Source organism: Zootoca vivipara, chromosome 2, assembly GCF_963506605.1.
Source record: "Zootoca vivipara chromosome 2, rZooViv1.1, whole genome shotgun sequence".
Classification (NCBI taxonomy): Eukaryota; Metazoa; Chordata; class Lepidosauria; order Squamata; family Lacertidae; genus Zootoca; species Zootoca vivipara.
The window spans coordinates 104,254,685-104,272,009 of NC_083277.1; the positions used below are offsets into that span (position 1 = coordinate 104,254,685).

Genomic DNA, 17,325 nt, shown 5'->3' on the forward strand with positions numbered 1-17,325 from the left:
AAATGTAACTTGCCCTTAAAAGAATCACTCAGATTTCAGCTGAGCAGCACCAGTTATAAGCAAGTCCTTTACTTTTGCACTGTAGCGTAGCCAGTGAGGCCATGGAATGGGCCATGCACCAGTTCAAAGGCAGTGCTTCAAAGTCAACAGACAAAAAAGGCACACAATAGTTTTTTATTTTATTATTTTATTTTAATATAGTGCATCCCCACAGCAGCTTTAGTCGAAGAGCAACGGCTTCTTCATGTGGTTAGGAAGACACTAGCCTGCAAAGAAGAAAGGCACAGAGTTTAAACCGAGGAATGACAACAGGGAGCAATTTTGTTCCTGTGCAGCACACACAGCTTGCATGCCTGCTCTCCTTTTGCAACAGCGCACAGGTATGGAGCAAATAGTACCAGCCAGATTGCTGCAAGATAATTATCACAGCCAAGCCAGTCATTCCGTAAGGAATGTATTTCTCTTAACTATGGCTGAAAGGAGATTTAATCTTTGATCATAACTTCTTTTAAAACAAGAATGGTTTTTCGTAATACTGCAAGCATAAACAAACAAGAGCAAAGATAAAAGTCCAGTCACTGCCATTGCCATTCTCTTAGCAGTTACAACTGGTAAGCACTAATGAATATATTTGCTTGTGGGAATAAGCAAAAATAATAAAGCTGTGGAGCATTGTTCTGTCCCCCACTTGTGAATGCATCTTAATGGGGCCAGGTGCCTTCTGTAATTTTATGCTGGAGGCTCAGATTCTACATCTCGTCATCTGCATCAGCAGTCTAACACGCCAAAAATGAATCATCACAGCAGCCAGCATTAGCCAGTCAGGAGTGTTCCCTTTCTAAATGGCTACTTGCTCCAGTTAAAGATAAGAAGAAGAAACCCAGCTGCATTTCAGAGGATTTAGGACTGCCTAGAGCAGGCATCCCCAAGCTGCGGCCCTCCAGATTTTTGGCCTACAACTCCCATGATCCCTAGCTAAGAGAACCAGTGGTCAGGGATGATGGGAATTGTAGTCCAAAACATCTGGAGGGCCGAAGTTTGGGGGTGCCTGGCCTAGACTCATCAAAAGCACACACACGTTTATTTTTGGAAAAGTCAAAAGTCCACTACCAGTTCCACCCTTGACAGTAGATGTTCTGCTATGAGTATAACCCCCTCCAGCTATACTCGGCCAGTCTGAGCTGAGCATCGACTATATAAAGGAAACTGAGAGCATGGGGGGAGATATACTTTTAAGCCACCATGTTAAGCACTTGGTTAAAGTGTGGAATCATTTTGCAAAATGTACACTAACGTGGTCTATACACCAGCCAAACGGGGGCGCAGAGTTGTATAACTCGGTATCATATATTCTTAAGGTCCCCCTGCACGTTGGATGTCCTTCCACTTTTAGCCACTAGGCCCTGCTCAAACGTACGCAAAACATTTCCCTGCCCTTTTTCGCCGTGATACCACGTGCTCTTTTGGAACAAAGTTCCAAAACGCACTGGCGGCTGCGAGCAGGAGAAAATCCACAGCAATCGTTATTCCCAATTAAATATACGGACTTTTTGCGTGCGCTAAAACCCTGTAATCCGCACTGTATCGGACATTATTCCGTCCTGCTTTCGTGGTCCTGCGGGTGACGCGCGGTGCTGATGCTCCGCAATTTTTCATTTTCATTTTACCGGGGAGTAAAGCCCCGCGGATCGCCATAAAGCAGCAACCGGCCCAGAGGAAATGAGGCTTCCCGAGACCGCTCTTTGCTTCCTCCAACCACGCAGGGTTCTCGTTTCTTTCCCCTCCCCGCGTTAACCCCTTCTCAGAATAAGGATAAGCCGCACTCACCTTCACCAGCTTCCCGTCCTTGCAGCGAAAAGGCCGGAGCCGCTTTCTCCAGCTCTATTTATGCCCATTGTGACGTATCGAAACCCGCCCCTTTCCGTCAGAAGCCGCGTGGGATGTACTAGGATGTGGCGAGGTTGAAGTACATCGCTAATGCGCAAAGCGTTTTGTTCTGCCTCTTGGGGGCGCCGGGATTGGGGCCGCTTATTGCTTACGGCCGCTTGAAGCCTTGCAGCCTAAAACAGATCGACTGCAGGCGGTGCTGTGCACGCTTACCTGTAAACCCTGTAATTTACTCTTGAGTAATGGATCAGGACGCTGCCGAGTTAGGCGCACGACCCAAAGAAATAAGCAGTATATCTTTCCGTTTTCCCACGTCCGTCATTTCCTGCTTGGTTTTTTAAATTTTTTTAAATGGCTTTTTATTTATTTGCACCCCATTTGTTTTGTTGTTGTTTTTAATAGAGAAACTACATTGCTGTGGTTCTCCGAAGCCGTTAACTAAACATGGAGTGGAGTTGGGGTAATTTGCGCAAGTTTTGAAAGGCGTTGTTGCCATGGCTGCTTTTTGATCGCGGCTCCAGTTTTATTTTATTTCACTTGCCTCCAGCAAATGCTTCTACCCGCTAGAGGACACTAATTGCTCGTTTTAAAAACGGGTAGGTGGAGTTAGGAAGAGAGTATTCCTCGTTTCCACCTAAAAAAACATCCCTTGCGGGAGTTGAGCTTCTAAGGGAAATAAGTACTGTATGTTTAAGTCCACTAGAAAAATAATAATCAAACGAGTACAAGATGCTTTATTTATTTAATCTTTATTGCAGATCCTTTTGGGAAGACAACACCAAAGTAGTATTCCATCAAGGTACAGGGAACTTGCTAAATCAAGAGTTCCATTAACATTTAAAATATAAAAAATAATGGCAAGGAAATAAGAGGCTGAGATTGCTTCAGGAACTCTGTTTGGCTCTGCTTGTGCAGTTTCATTTTTATTGTTTACTGGCCCTTGGACACAACCCTCAACATGTTTTTGTCCTGATCACATTTTAGGCAGTTTTGCTAAATTTCAGTGGAACCGGAGCAATTGCTTTCACTTGCTGTAATGACTTGGAGTGGTTCCACAGCAAGCAATTTGCTAATGTCACATTCAAACCCTTGCTTTCCAGTGGTTTCCTCCTTTAAAACCTGGTTTGTGGTTACAGTGCTACCTTGGTTTACGAACTTCATCTGTTCCGGAAGTCCGTTCTTAAGCCAAAGTGTTCTTAAACTAAGGCGTGCTTTCCCATAGCAGCAGGGGACTCAATTTACCACTCATCAGGAAGCGGAACATATTCTGCTTCCAAGGCAAAGTTCACAAACCAAAACACCTACTTACGGGTTTGCAGCGTTCTTAACCCAAGTTGTTCATAAACTAAGCTGTTCTTAAACCAATGTACCACTGTTCTTCCCTCACTTGATTTCCATCGCAATCACAGTGCTAGTCTCCCAACTGCAGATTGTTTAAGCTTCATTATCATCTGGCCCCAAAATTCTGGATCCCCCCAAAACTGATGCCAAAGTTTTAGTGCTGTTTTGTGCTGTGAACCCTGCATTTTGTGCTGCCCCCCAACCAACTGACACAACAAATGCCCCCCCAAATCCAACCTTGTCCAATTGACTTCAAACAGGTGTCAAAGTTTAGTGCTCGTTTTGTGCTAAAGTGGGCTAAAGGAACTGAAATTGGACAAGGTGGGTTGAGGAGTTTTGAAAGGACTTGAAGGGCCTGGAGGGGCTGAGGGGACTTGAGGGGCCCAAAATGAACAAAGAGACTTACGGGGCCCTAAGTTGGCTGGTGGGAGTTGAGGGGATTTTAGGGGCTCCTCTTCCACCCTTTGGCATTTTCTTCTAGAAATTTTTGGTGTTTCTGCAAACCTGAGGGTTATCCCAAGACCCCGCATCCGCATCTGTTGATGTCTCTCTTCTGGCTATATAAGCGATGGCATGGCACTCATAAAATTGAATCAGAATTAGATTTGATTTTGAACAGAGCACCATTTGCCCTGCAACTCCTATTAATTATAACATCAGCAAATAATATCTAACAAGAGCTAATGAGTACAGCATAAAAATATAGATACAAGTTAGGAGCCCTCAGGAAAATCATTTGCTGAGCAGCATTCATTCATTCATTCATTCATTCACAGAGCTCAAATCTCTCCTTTAATCTCCATTATGTTTGTACAAGAACCTTTAGAACTGATGGAGAGTTAATCGAAATCCATGGTTTCTCCCTCTTATTACAACTGAAATTCACCCAGGGACCGGAGGGGTCATGATGACTTTTTCTCTCTAAACCCGCCTGCCAAGATGCAAAACAAACACATCTCTCATTGGACTAACTTGTCTGCAGGTTAAAATTGCCAGGGAAGTAAGACAAGCTTTTGTCCTGCTCTCACTGACCTTTAGACATTTTAGCAGCATGGACTGGGCCTTCCATTTTGTCAAGCACGGTTCTTTCTGGAACTTGCAGGATTGCTGTCCTGTTGAGTTTTAATGCTACACACTTTTGCTTCTATTGCTGTTCATTTACCTTTCTGTAAAATCATATAAAGTCTGAAAGATCCATATGGTAAGTGATTAACAGTTCCAACATAAATATTCCAAGCAGGAAAGCTGGTGGTCTTTTTAGCCTACTCTGTCCCTGCATATTCACAAACAGCATGTGCTAGGGTACCATTATTTCCCATTAGGCATCATTATCATCAAATGCTTAAGGGGTCTTTGACACTGTATTCAAGATTTTTGGCAGCCCTGAGACATCAATAACGTCAAATACCCCCCCCCCAACATATTCCACAATACTGTACGTAGATATTTTGTCCTGCACAACAGCCCTGCCAACCTGTGGCCTATTTCTCACTGAGATGGTTAACATGTCTTGACCCAACCACTTTTGACAGGTCTGTCTCCTGAAAATGAGGTGGTCAGGAAAAAGCCTAGGCTGCAGAACACTTAACCAAAACCTAGTTTTGTAGGAACCCAGCAAGCTGAAGTAGAACAGCTCTGACACAGGTTTATTTACTTATTTGTTCAGTTTATATCCGTCACCACTTCTTTTGATTTCAGGAAGGCCTAAAAATCTTGTGACTCCAAACCTGCCCAGGTACCCAAGAAATGTGTGCAATGAGGACCTGGCTGGTGGTACATCCAGTATGTGGGACTAGAGGGGTGGCGCTTTGTGGCTTGGATTTCTTGCACACATCCATGGGAGCCAACTCCTATGGGCCAAGGTCTCATTTGGCACCCCAATAAAATATTTGAGGGGGCGGACCCCCCAAGTTAATAGATATTGCCATTCAAATGGTGTGCGTGCATCATGTGATTGATGATACAGGGCAGGGCTTACCTGGGGGGGGGGGGTCCCTAATATTTAAGTTGGCATCCCTGCAACACATCTAAATGGCAAGGCTGCCTATGGCACGAGACCTTGAAAATCATTTGGTTCCAGAATGGGAAAACCATATTAAAATAGGTGTAAATGTCTACATCAGGGGTCAGCAACCTTTTTCAGCCGTGGACTGGTCCACCATCCCTCAGACCATGTGGTGGGCCAGGCTACATTTTGAAAAAAAAATATAATGAACTAATTCCTGTGCTCCACAAATAACCCAGATGCATTTTGAATAAAAGCACACATTCTACCCATGTAAAAACATGCTGATTCCCAGCCGTCTGCAGGCCAAATTGAGAAAGCGATTGGGCTGCATCCAGCCCCAGGGCCTTAGGTTGCTTACCCCGGGTCTACATCTACACACATTCAAACATATATCAGACCCTCCAAGTGTCCCTATTTTCCAGGGATGCCACTGATTTAGAGAAGCCGTCCCGGTTTCTGATTTGATCCTGGAATGTCTCGCTTTTCCTTAGGACGTCCCTATATTCATGGGAGAAATGTCAGATTAAAAAAATATTTAAAAATCCTTCCAATAGCACCTTAGAGACCAACTAAGTTTGTCATAGGTATGAGCTTTCGTGTGCATGCACACTTCTTCAGATACACTGAAACAGAAGTCACCAGACCCTTATGTATAGTCAGAGGGTGGGGAGGGGTACTACTCAGAAGGGTGGTGGGAATGGGTGATTGGCTGATAGGAGTGGTAACCCTGTTGACGACTGTTAATGACTGCAATTGGTCTTGCAGGAAAAAGCAAGGGGTGAGATGGCTAAAGAAAGCTTTATCATGTATAATGAGATAAGAATCCAATGTCTTTATTCAGACCAGGTCTCTCCATGGTTTTAAGCTTGGTAATGAGTTGCAATTCAGCAACTTCTCTTTCCAATCTGGAGTTATCCGACCCCGGAGCCGTCTGAAGGCAATCCTGTATACGGAAGTTCATGTTTAATCTTTGATTATGTTTTTTATATATGTTGGAAGCTCCCGGAGGGTCCACCCAGTCCGCTGATCGGTGTATAAACAGCCAAATTACATTATGGAATGGGACGTTCTTAGGGACGTTCTTACTTCCCTCGGGGAAACAAGTCGAAGGGCATGATCTATGCGAAACACACACGCGCACTGTGTGTCTCCAACCCTGCCAGGCATGTTGCCAGCAGGGAAAAGGCGGGGAATCCAATGAAGGACAGCCCTCCTTTTCCTGGTCTCTCCCGTTTCATAAAGCCGAGGGTTTCCTCACGCAGGGCAGATCCACGCGGCTTTGGATTGGAGGCGCCTCCTGAGTGCCAGCCGGTTCCAGTCCCCCGGCAACCCCCGACGGCCTCGGCCCGGCCCTCCGTGCGCCTCTCCATCCCTTCCTCCTTTGACGCGGAAGGCAGAGCGAGGCGAGACTCCGCCTCCGGAGGAGGAAGGCCGGACACGCCGCAGTCAGGGGCGGCCCGAGAGGCTGCCGAGCCGGGCGGGCGCTGCGCCGGGGCCCGGGAGCGGCGTCGAGAGCCATGGCGCGTCGGGAGCGTGTGGCGGCGTCCAGTGGGCTTCTCCTCCGCCTGGGCGCTCTGTGGCTGCTGCTCTGGCTGGGGCCCCGGGTAAGGGCGCATGGCTGGGGCTCTCCGCTTTCCCGGAGGCGAGGGGGCGAAGCTGCGCGGTGGTGGGTTGGGTTGGGGGGGGCAGAGAGGGGCGTTCCGAAAAGGCTTCCTAGCTTCTTCTCGCCCTTTTCCGGGCAAGGGGGAGAACGGGACACAAACATGTTCCAGGGGGGCGCAAAGCGGGATGTGGGGTTCGGGCACTTTCTCCGTCGGGGAGAGATACGGGAAACTCGGGCGCTCAGACCCCCTTGCCGCTGCTGGCGCCCCCTGGCGCGCAGAAGGGAGGGCAAATTATGGGGATATTTGCCCCACCTGCGCTCCCAGAGTTCGCCCTCGTTACAGGTGGGCAGAGGATGTGGGAATTGCCCTTCGGGGTTACTGGTGACGATTGGATATTTTCCTCGTTTAACAAAAGCACAGGCAAATTTGCCTCTTTCTCCGGCTAGCGTTTTTTTTGCAGATCAGTTCCGTGAGACATTGGTGTTATCGGGTTGGGAAGAAAAGAATTGGGGGGGGGGGAGACGGGTGTGTGTGGCAAAGCTGATGTACTTTTACTTAGTATATGTGTGGGGTTTTTGTGTTGGCGTCACTTGGATAGGTCCTCTTTCTATCCGCTTGTTATGTTTCCTGGGAGGTGAGAGAGGTCGTGGGGAGGGGGTGTGATCGATTTCCTCGGAACCAATTCTTTAAGGGTGGGCACCTGTTGGAAGCAGAGCAGCACCTGGGCGTTTGGCTTTGAAATATGGTGGCATCCTGTGGCTTGTTCCTCTGCCTTTTCTAGTGAGCACCTGTATGCCACATGGAACTCCCTTTCTCCAGAGCCTCCCCAGGGGGGGCATGAGGGACCCCTTACATCCCAAGGCCTGCTCAGGAGGCCGAACTCCTCTACCTGCCGCTCCACACGGAGGATCTGAGGTCTCAGGTGTGTAAGAGATGCCCCAGACATCTCGCCATTTTTGGCATTGGAGGCAGTATTGCTGGAAGACTGTGATTGCTTGGGAGTGTTGCCCTGCTCACGGTATGCTGGTATGCTTTTTGTAGGGGTTCCTTTCAAGCCTAGGGGGTCTGTCTCTGTTTAGAGGTGAAGTCAGATAACTTTCACCTGGCGCTCTCTGGATTTGCTGTGCAGAAGTGACTGAGCTCCGTAGAAAGTTGCTTGTTGGATTATTTGACATGGGGAACTGGATTTTGCCACGCTTCTGAAGCCCAACTTCTCAAATTAACATAGGAAACTGAAAACTTATGAGTGACTTGTGCTGCTGTTTTTCTCAATTCTAAAAACATGTGGGCAAAACTCCTTCTGGTGAATTCAGATGAAGGTGCATATTTGCATCAAAACAGAAAACACTACCAGTGTTTTCATTGTTGTAGAAGACTGCTCAGTCGAATGCACTCGAGTAATTGCTGGTTTCAGTAGTTGTCACACACCTCTGACTGTAGAGATGTTACATATTTTTTCTGCATTTTATTTTCTACGGTTACAAACTATTTTTGGTTGACCAATAACTGAACCGAAGTATAATATTTTTTCCAGCATAAGTTGCTTTTCAGTCTTAACTGGAGTACCGGCTGTGTGAACAATAACTCCAGCACTATATGAATATTTAGGCATAGAAGTACTGTAATAAGGACACATCTTTTTCATCTGTAGTGACAGAATAGTAACAGAAATGACTGGTTCTGATCAAAGAACTGTCAAAAAAGGTGACAAGTTATTAAGTGGCTATTTTTCCATTATCTTTTTTTTTTAATACAGCTGTTTGCTAATTTCCACTTGGTCTTTACTGCTCCATAGAATCAACAAGCATGCAACATTCCTCCCTTGTGGGGTTGTCCCACCTAACTGTCCATACTGCAGTCGGGGGGGGGGGGGGAACTAACACTGAAACTGTTTCCAAAGTCTCTCTTGAAGCTTGTTAGGCCTTCATCCTCACGTGTGTATTCAGCCATTATTGCACTGTAGCCAGCACATGTTGCAGTGAAAGGGTTATTACTCAATAACCTCTCCTTGAACTATCTGGCTTACTCCAGGGTTGTTTTATATAGCTGAGGATATTCTATAGAAGATGATGTGGGAAGTTGGAAAGAGGATCTGGTTTCCAGTTGAGCTTGGTTTTGTTGACTAGTAATGCAGACTAAGGCTGTGCATTCAAATTACCGTTTTTTATTTATTTACTGCATTTATGTTCCACCTTTTTTCCTCCAAGGAGCTCAAGGTAGTGTACGTGGTTCTCTTCCTCACTTAATCCACACAACATCTCTGTTGCACTGAGAGAAGACAGTGACTGGCTTAAGGTTGCCCCCAGTGAGCCAGCTCCAGCGTGCTCCCACCGCTGGCTTTTGAATCCGTTTATACGTGACGCAACATTCCTCACAACAATACCGAACTATCCTGAAGTTTCTTGAGAAATACTGCCGTTTGATGCATTTCCCCTTTAACTCCGAAAGGAAAATTTAAGCCACGATCACTTCGCAATGAAGCTGGAAGTGGAAGTGTGTACTTTGGAGACAGCCATTGCACATGTGTGGGTGGCAGCTAAATTAGGAGTTTTGGGGGGAGTTACAGTGGTGAGGAAGGGTCGCGGGTGGCACTGTGGTCTAAACCACAGAGCCTAGGGCTTACCGATCAGAAGGTCGGGGTTTGAATCCCCGCAAGGGGGTGAGCTCCTGTTGCTCGGTCCCTGCTCCTGCAAACCTAGCAGTTCGAAAGCACATCAAAGTGCAAGTAGATAAATAGGTACCGCTCCGGCGGGAAGGTAAACGGCGTTTCCGTGCACTGCTCTGGTTCGCTAGAAGTGTCTTAGTCATGCTGGCCACATGACCCGGAAGCTGTACGCCGGCTCCCTCGGCCAATAAAGTGAGATGAGTGCCACAACCCCAGACTCGTCCATGACTGCACCTAACGGTAAGGGGTCCCTTTACCTTTTACAGTGGTGGGGAATCCAAACAGGTAACATGCATTGAGTGAAGCCCTCGCTGCATCCCTCTCTAGTGTGTATAACAGCATGGGGACGCAGGTGGCGCTGTGGTCTAAACCACTGAGCCTCTTGGGCTTGCCAATAAGAAAGTTGGCGTTTCGAATCCCCACAACAGGGTGAGCTCCCGTTGCTCTGTCCCAGCTCCTGCCAACCTAGCAGTTCGAAAGCACACCAGTGCAAGTAGATAAATAGGTACCTCTGCAGCGGGAAGGTAAACGGCATTTCTGTGCGCTCTGGCACTCGTCACGGTCCTCTGTGCGCCAGTAGCGGTTTAGTCATGCGGTCCACATGTCCCAGAAAACTGCCTGTGGACAAACGATGGCTCACTTGGCCTGAAAGCGAGATCAGAGCTGCAACCCCATAGTTGCCTTTGACTGGAATTAACTGTCCAGGGGTTCTTTACCTTATAACAGCATATGAATGCGACTTGCAAGGCAGTGGTCTGTGGGGGAGAGAAATGACCTTGCTGCCTTTTAAGCCGCTAATGTATACCTAGTGTAAGATTATTTCAAATTATTATAGGGGTTCCCCCCCTCCATTACTGCTCTGCACATGTCTAGAGATAGCACGTTCATATATTTAAAGTATGTTAATAAAATGACACTGTTTTATGAGATTCAAACTAAGAAGCATAGTGGTGTATTTCATTAGACCATTTTTTAAATACAGAAGTGTACTAAAAAGAAGTTACAGTATGTGCATCTTTTTTCAGGCTGGTATGGTAGCAACTAGTTGTATCAGATTCTCGTTTTCAGTCTTCCTGCTCATAATGACAACATAATTAGGAAACCCAGTCTTGGAATGTGGGTTATATTCACATCCAGGAGAGGAACTTTTAAGGTTAGTTTCTTTTTTTAAAAAAACGCAGCATTCTTTTGTACTGGTATACATGCATGATAAGGTATACATGCAGTGAGGTAAGAGAGGCTAAATTATTATATTTCTTATTCACCCCCTTCCTCTTTCAAAATAATCATGCTTAATAAAGTGTTGCCATAATATTTGTAATACCAAGCATTTTCAAAACAAGGACTTCAAATGGGGAAAAAATATTTAAAATCACATTTGCGTTTCACCTTTTCTCCTTATTAAAAGCCTTGCATTGAATTGTTGTTGTTAATAATCACCTACCCTTAACCCGAAGAGCTACAGCATTAAAAACACAATATTAAAACCAACTATTAAATCCCAAATATAAGGTTAGTGCTAATTTTCTTTCTTTTTTGTGTATTGCGGACAATGAATTAAATAAACATTGATCAAACTTGATGCATTTTTAGCACTACAGAGAGGAAAAATAAGAGCTAGTTATGCTTTCTTGAAGTAAAAAAAAAGTAAGTAGCAGAATCAGATTATCCTATCTTGTCTTAAAAATCATACTGTTGTCTCTTGAGACAGGAATTATTGAGAGTTAGCCCTGGGCCCTTTTCATGTTGAGAAGGCCTAGGAGCAGTAGAGTATGTTAGAGTGCTATGCTTTGCTACAGCACCCAGCAATGTATTATGCCAAATACACTCTTTGCCCAGGGTGCTATTTATCTTCTATATTTTCACTGAATTTGTGCAGTGAATAATGCCAGAATGTGCAGTGTGCACCCTCTGAAAGGGCCAAACTTGAGATATTCTAGAACTCACCTGGTTCACTTTCGCAGTACATAAAAATAAATGCATAATAAAAATATTAATTTGGGGGATAAAGCTTAAGGTAAAAAAAGTATACATTATTAAAGGATGAAATTCACGCGCAGGCAGCCAGCATGGTTAAGGCAGGTGGTGTTGTGTGCTGGTCTTCAACCGGTGGGTTGGAACCAGGTCATGGCCCGATCTAAGGTAGGGCTCCGCAGCAGTACTACCACTCTACAAATATATGGTACTTATTTGACCCTATATGGATGTTTGGGTTAAAAAAACGGTTCCTGGTATAGTGGACCTGAACTGGGAAGACCTGACTTCAAATCCTTGTCCAACCTGGAAGCTCACTGAGTGCAAACTGTTTCTTAGCACAAGGATAAATGGGGCAAACCCCGCATAGGCCTTGCTGAACTCCATGTAAAATAGCAGAATACAAATGGAATAAATAAGTGCAACTAATATTCAGTGGGGCTGAAAATACAGGTAATGTATTAGAATTGTTAGATTTATTGTAGACTAAAAGTAACTTCAGCTTTATTTTTGCTTCTACTTGAAAAGTGTGCTTCCCCCCCTGCTTCCTTTTAAATAGAAATAATAATGCAGAAATAACAGCTCCCTGTACTCCATTAAACATGCTTTAGTGACTTGTTTTTTAAAACCTATGCATGCTATCCGGCTGTAACCTAGCAATGTAATTAGAGCACTTGCTGACAAAATAAGCTCAATGAATCATAGGGCATATATGATGATCATGCTAGTTGCTTGTGTTATTGTGCGGAAGCTCTCTCAAATGTTTTTGCCTTGCCCATATGTCCTGCGATCAGTTGCCAGGAACATGATTTATGTTTCATCTGCCCATTGAAACATGTATTGCTCTGGTCTCATCAAAGTTAAAAGAGGCAGGAGGCAGTAAAATGTGACTTGTACAGTCTGACCCTACATTCTGTTCCAGATAATAAGACGTCGGGGCACACAAAGAAAGCCAGATGAAGATTTAGATTAGGAGTTAATACATTTGGCATTTTACTTTCTTCATTGCATTTAATTACAGGACTGATTCAGGCAATATTTCCTCCTCAGAACAGCACCCTGGGAGGGGGTCTTGTGCCTGTTATGCCTCCCTCGTCTGCCCATCCTTTTTTCTTCTTCGCTTGCTCACTGGAGAAGTGAATTTGGATGTCCAAAGTGGATACGAACATAGGCTTCCACGGATTTTGTTAGATTAATATGTTGTAGGTCTCCGTCTGTCTCAAGAGACAATGGAGTGAGCCTACGGGGATGTAGCCAAACTGCTGTGTTAGCGTCGCAGTGATCTCCCTGGGGCGCAAGCCTGGGCAGTGTGTATGGAGGTCCTGGGTTGCCCAGATGACAAGACCCCACCCCACCCCTGGCCTCGCTGATGTGGTCCAAAGGAAATTGGAGCAATACATTTGGCACCAACTTGACTGCAGGAGTTGCTGGAAGGAGGCACTAAGAAAACAGATTTCATCACTCAGGGTCAGGGAGATCCCATGCGAAAATAAATCCTGGATCTCTCGGTTTGGTCATTCAGTTCTCTCTGGGAAGTGGGGAAACTTGATTCTGCATGTAATTAACAACATTCTCATCTCATTAATAGGAGGTCACATTAAGTAGACAAGCTGGTAGAATATCTGTCAACTCTTGTATTGAAATCGTAGTCTGAAATACTACTTTTTATATATTGCCTTCTGGTTTGTAAGCATTGTATTCTGAAGGATAAGAGGTAGGAACTATTTCAAAAAAATTTTTTTTAACATGCCAGATTTTGAGATGGCTGTTGTGTAGTAAGCAGTGCATTGTTGAATAGTTCATTACAGCTGCCAGTGTATTCTAAATTGCAGAACAGGTACCAAAGCTGCCTCAAATTTGCTATAGCCTTTAAAAATAACCTTTAAAGCTTCTGCTTTCACTTGTGCTAGTAGAACTTGTTTCAGTGACCAACAGCAAGCTAGTTACACCTGTTGAAACCAATATGGTACGTTAGTCATGATTTGTCGTTGGTTTTAAGAAGATTCAGGTAAGACTTAGGCCTTTTGTAAACGTTCAGCAAAGTAAGATGGTAGAGTTCTGAACAGCTAGAATAGACTGTACCACTCCAAGTGGGGAAAATAACATTTTTGAATGCACCCTTGCATAAACTGTCTGTAGTGGTACAGTCCACTCTATCACCTATGAGTTCTTTCACCTCCTACTGCATGTGTAGATCAAGGTTAATGGCCTCTTGATTAGGGACTATCAAGTACAGAATGGATGGCTGCTATAACAAGATCCCATACACACACAGATTTGATATTTGTGGTCAACCTCAGGTGGAAGACCACTTGTTATCTGTTAGCCTGCCCCTTATATAGAGACCCAAGAGATCACTTTCTGAACCCTTGTTTGCACATCAAAGCAGGTTTCACCCTGGCCAGAAATGGTTCAGTTTCTTCTGCGATACAATAATAGCTTCAGAACACACAGAGTGGCCCCTCGATGCAGTGGCTGCCAAATCAATCAATCAATCAGGAAAAAGGAGTTGGATGAAATTGCAGTAAATTATTTTGGTGAATCTGAAATCAAGCTGGATTTGAGCTCGTTAGTGTCTCTGGTGTCTTCTCGTTCTTGGATCGTGGATGTTGGCTTGTATTATGGTTGCATGTTCCGTGTTATTTTGTCGATACTTTTTCTGCTGGTTTGTCATGGCCTTTGGCTAGAACAATAAACTTAGGAACAAACAAGTACAGGACGGTCGCATCTGATGTGCAGTTAATTTGCGTGATTTCAACCTTGCGCAGTTGAAAGCTGGCCAGTTAAAATTGTGCAGATGAATTGTACACAAGGTGGAGAGCTTAACAGCTCCTTTTTTGCACTGTGATTTTCCAGCGCAGAAAGCACTTTTAAGCTCTCCACCTTGCTTACCAGGCAAGGCCCACTCAGTGCACAAGCTCCAGAAGCTAAGGATATTTGCATAGGGGTGGTTCCAAGGGGGCAGTTCAAGTATGCACATTTTTGCATATACGTGCCACCCGCAAAAGGTAACTACAGTGGTACCTCTACTTACGAATTTAATGCGTTCCGAACGCACATTAGTAAATCGAAAAAAAATGTAAGTCGAATCCCATGGGAATGCATTGGGAGAAAAAATTCGTAAGTCGAAGCGACCCTATTTAAAAATTCGTAAGTAGAAAAAATCCTATCTAAGCAGCATCCAAGATGGCGGACGGAGCTCCATTCGTAAGTAGAAACATTCGTAAGTCGAGTCATTCGTAAGTAGAGGTACCACTGTACCATGCAAGATGAGATTGTACTGTACCATTTATCTCTGAAAGCAATGCCGCATCAATCTTCAAAGAATACTAAGTTACCGCATCTTATGAGAACCTTGTCTTCAAATTATTCTATACTGCAATGCGGAACCTTTGTTTCTCCAGATGCGGCTGAACTACAATTCCCATCAGCCTCAGCGAGCATGGCCAATGCCCAGGCATGTTGGGAGTAGTAGTTCAGCAACATCTGGAGGGATAAAGGTTCCCCACAAGTGTTCTGCACCACAACAACTGCACATTGTGATAAATGTAGCTCTCCAAGCACTCCATGGTTCTTTGGAATTTTATTGGTATTGCTTTTAGTGTAGCTTTAGTTGTTTTTGTATTGTATGAGTGTAAATTGCCTTGATTTCTGTATGAAGGCCATGACACACATTAATAAATAAAAAAATAGGGAGGCAGGTAGCAAAAACAAGAGGTGTATTGATCCCTCAATAAGCCATCATGTAGAATTGATCAGATGCATTCTACTTGGTATGTTGCAAGTCATGTATGTTGCTTTACACTTTATTTCTCATATCATAGACGTGTTGGAAGTAGAACTATGGCATGTGATCTTGTAACCAACACAGGGAAGTAAAAAAAAACCTATGCCAGCACATGCCTGACATGCTTTACACAGTTTGCTTTATTTCAATCCCAGGAAATTGGTTAGGGTTTGGTTTTCTGCACCTCTTGCTATGTTTGTGGCTAGCATGAGAGGAAGCCTGGTATGCTAAGCTTCATTTCTGCATTTCGACATCGTGATTAAAACTGATGAGAACTGTTTAGAAGTCTTCATAAAATCCTATCATTTTCACGCTTTAACGAAATGTAAACTTTTAAATGTTCGAAATCTAAGCATTACAATTTAGTGAAATGATAAAATAGACATACGGTGGTACCTTGGTTCCTGAACAAATCGGTTCCCAAATGCCGCAAACTCAGAAGTGAATGTTCTGGTTTGCAAACGTTTTTCGGAGGTTGAATGTCTGACGCGGCTTCCGATTGAGTGCAGGAAGCTCCTGCAGCCAATCAGAAGCCACACCTTGGTTTTCGAAAGGTTTCGGGAGTTGAATGGACTCCTGGAGGGGATTACGGTACCACTGTATAGACATGGACCAGATGGTTTTCTACTGTGTGAATGAGCCATGATAAGTCTTGGGTTTGTAGGTTCCCCCACTCCCCAAACTTCTTTCGCACCCTATAGGATGCTTCTGAAGTAGAACTAACCACAGTTCTTCATAATGTCAGAATTCAGGAGACTTTGGTTAGTGAGATGAAGCCAAGATCAAACCATGGTTTCAGATCCTGTCTTGTTCTCAAACCAGTGTTTTAATAAACCACCGTTTCCTGAATTCAGACATGACAGGGACCCATTGGTACTTTCGAATCACAAGCAGATGCTTCTAATCTCCTCCTCTGGTCCTCAAAATAGGAGAGAGCAGCTGTAGCTCAGTGATTAGAGCACTTGCTATGCGTGTAAAAGATTCCAGGTACGATCCCCAGCAATGGCAAGTAGAATAGGAAATAATAATAATAAGCCCCATAGGAATTTCCTAGCCAAAACTTTTAACTGTAGACATCTATGGGGTTGTTTTGTTTTGGGGATACTCTATGGTCCAGTCTTGTTGCACTTGTATTTTTTTAATAAAAAATCTAATAAAAATCAACAGTAAGCTAAATGCAGATTAAAACAGCTACAATTTCTTCATGTCTGTTTAGGCTTGCCTAAACAACCAAGTTTAAATTCCATTGATGTCAACGGGCAGGGGACATCAGTCAATGGGTAGATGCTGCGGCAGCACTAAAAGATTGATTTCTTAAAACTGCCAAGCAAGTACAGCTGTACCTTGGTCGTCGAACAGCTTAGTTCTCGAACGTTTTGGCTCCCGAACACCACAAACCCAGAAGTGACAGTTCCAGTTTGTGAACTATTTTTGGAAGCTGAAACGTCTGACGGGGCTTCTGCGGCTTCTGATTGGTTGCATGACCTTCCTGCAGCCAATCAGAAGTCGCACTTTGGATTCTGAACTTTTTGGAAGTCGAACGGACTCCTGGAATGGATTCCATTCGACTTCCATGGTATGACTGTATTATGTGACGCCTGTAAAAGTGAAAGTTTGGTCACTGGATGGAGGCTTCTAGGTTTCTAAAATCTGGGTTTTAGGCTTTCATCACCAGTGAATTGTCTCACTAAAAGTCCATGACTTGAAGACTGAGTTCATTATATTAGTTGGAAAATATGTATATAGAAGAAGCTATGGATGTCCGCAGATTTGTAGCTTATTTGCAGATGGAAGGAATAAGGAAATGCAAAGTTTTACATTTTAAACAAACAAAAAAATGTTCCAAGGAACATGATGAAACTTGGTAAAGTTCTGAAAAACCACCTACCCTTGGGTTTCATTTAAAGGTTATGAATGCCCCTTCGATAAATAACTTCCTCAACGTGCTACTATAAAAATTAGACCCTACTTTATCTAAATGTCAAATAGGACTGTTTATTCCCAGTAGAACAGTGGCTGTGGCATGGCCAAGTTGCAGAACAGATGGAACATTTGCTTC

At 44.3% G+C, this 17,325-nt stretch overlaps 1 protein-coding gene and 2 non-coding genes across 3 annotated transcripts in view; 1 reads left to right on the forward strand and 2 right to left on the reverse strand.

Moving 5' to 3' along the window:
- LOC118081640 (small nucleolar RNA SNORA50) lies at nucleotides 1–138 on the reverse strand. The gene has a single exon (XR_004692107.1). It is a non-coding gene; the product is annotated as a small nucleolar RNA SNORA50 (small nucleolar RNA).
- A 602-nt stretch (nucleotides 139–740) lies between these two features.
- On the reverse strand, nucleotides 741–805 carry LOC118081639 (small nucleolar RNA SNORD104). Its single transcript, XR_004692106.1, has one exon. It is a non-coding gene; the product is annotated as a small nucleolar RNA SNORD104 (small nucleolar RNA).
- Nucleotides 806–6,502: 5,697 nt separating this feature from the next.
- ERN1 (endoplasmic reticulum to nucleus signaling 1) overlaps nucleotides 6,503–17,325 on the forward strand; it is a 64,010-nt gene continuing 53,187 nt past the window's right edge. Inside the window, exon 1 of the mRNA XM_035103961.2 lies at nucleotides 6,503–6,840. Coding sequence (XP_034959852.2) covers nucleotides 6,754–6,840 — 87 coding nt within the window. The 5' untranslated portion in view covers nucleotides 6,503–6,753. The remainder of the gene's footprint in view (nucleotides 6,841–17,325) is intronic.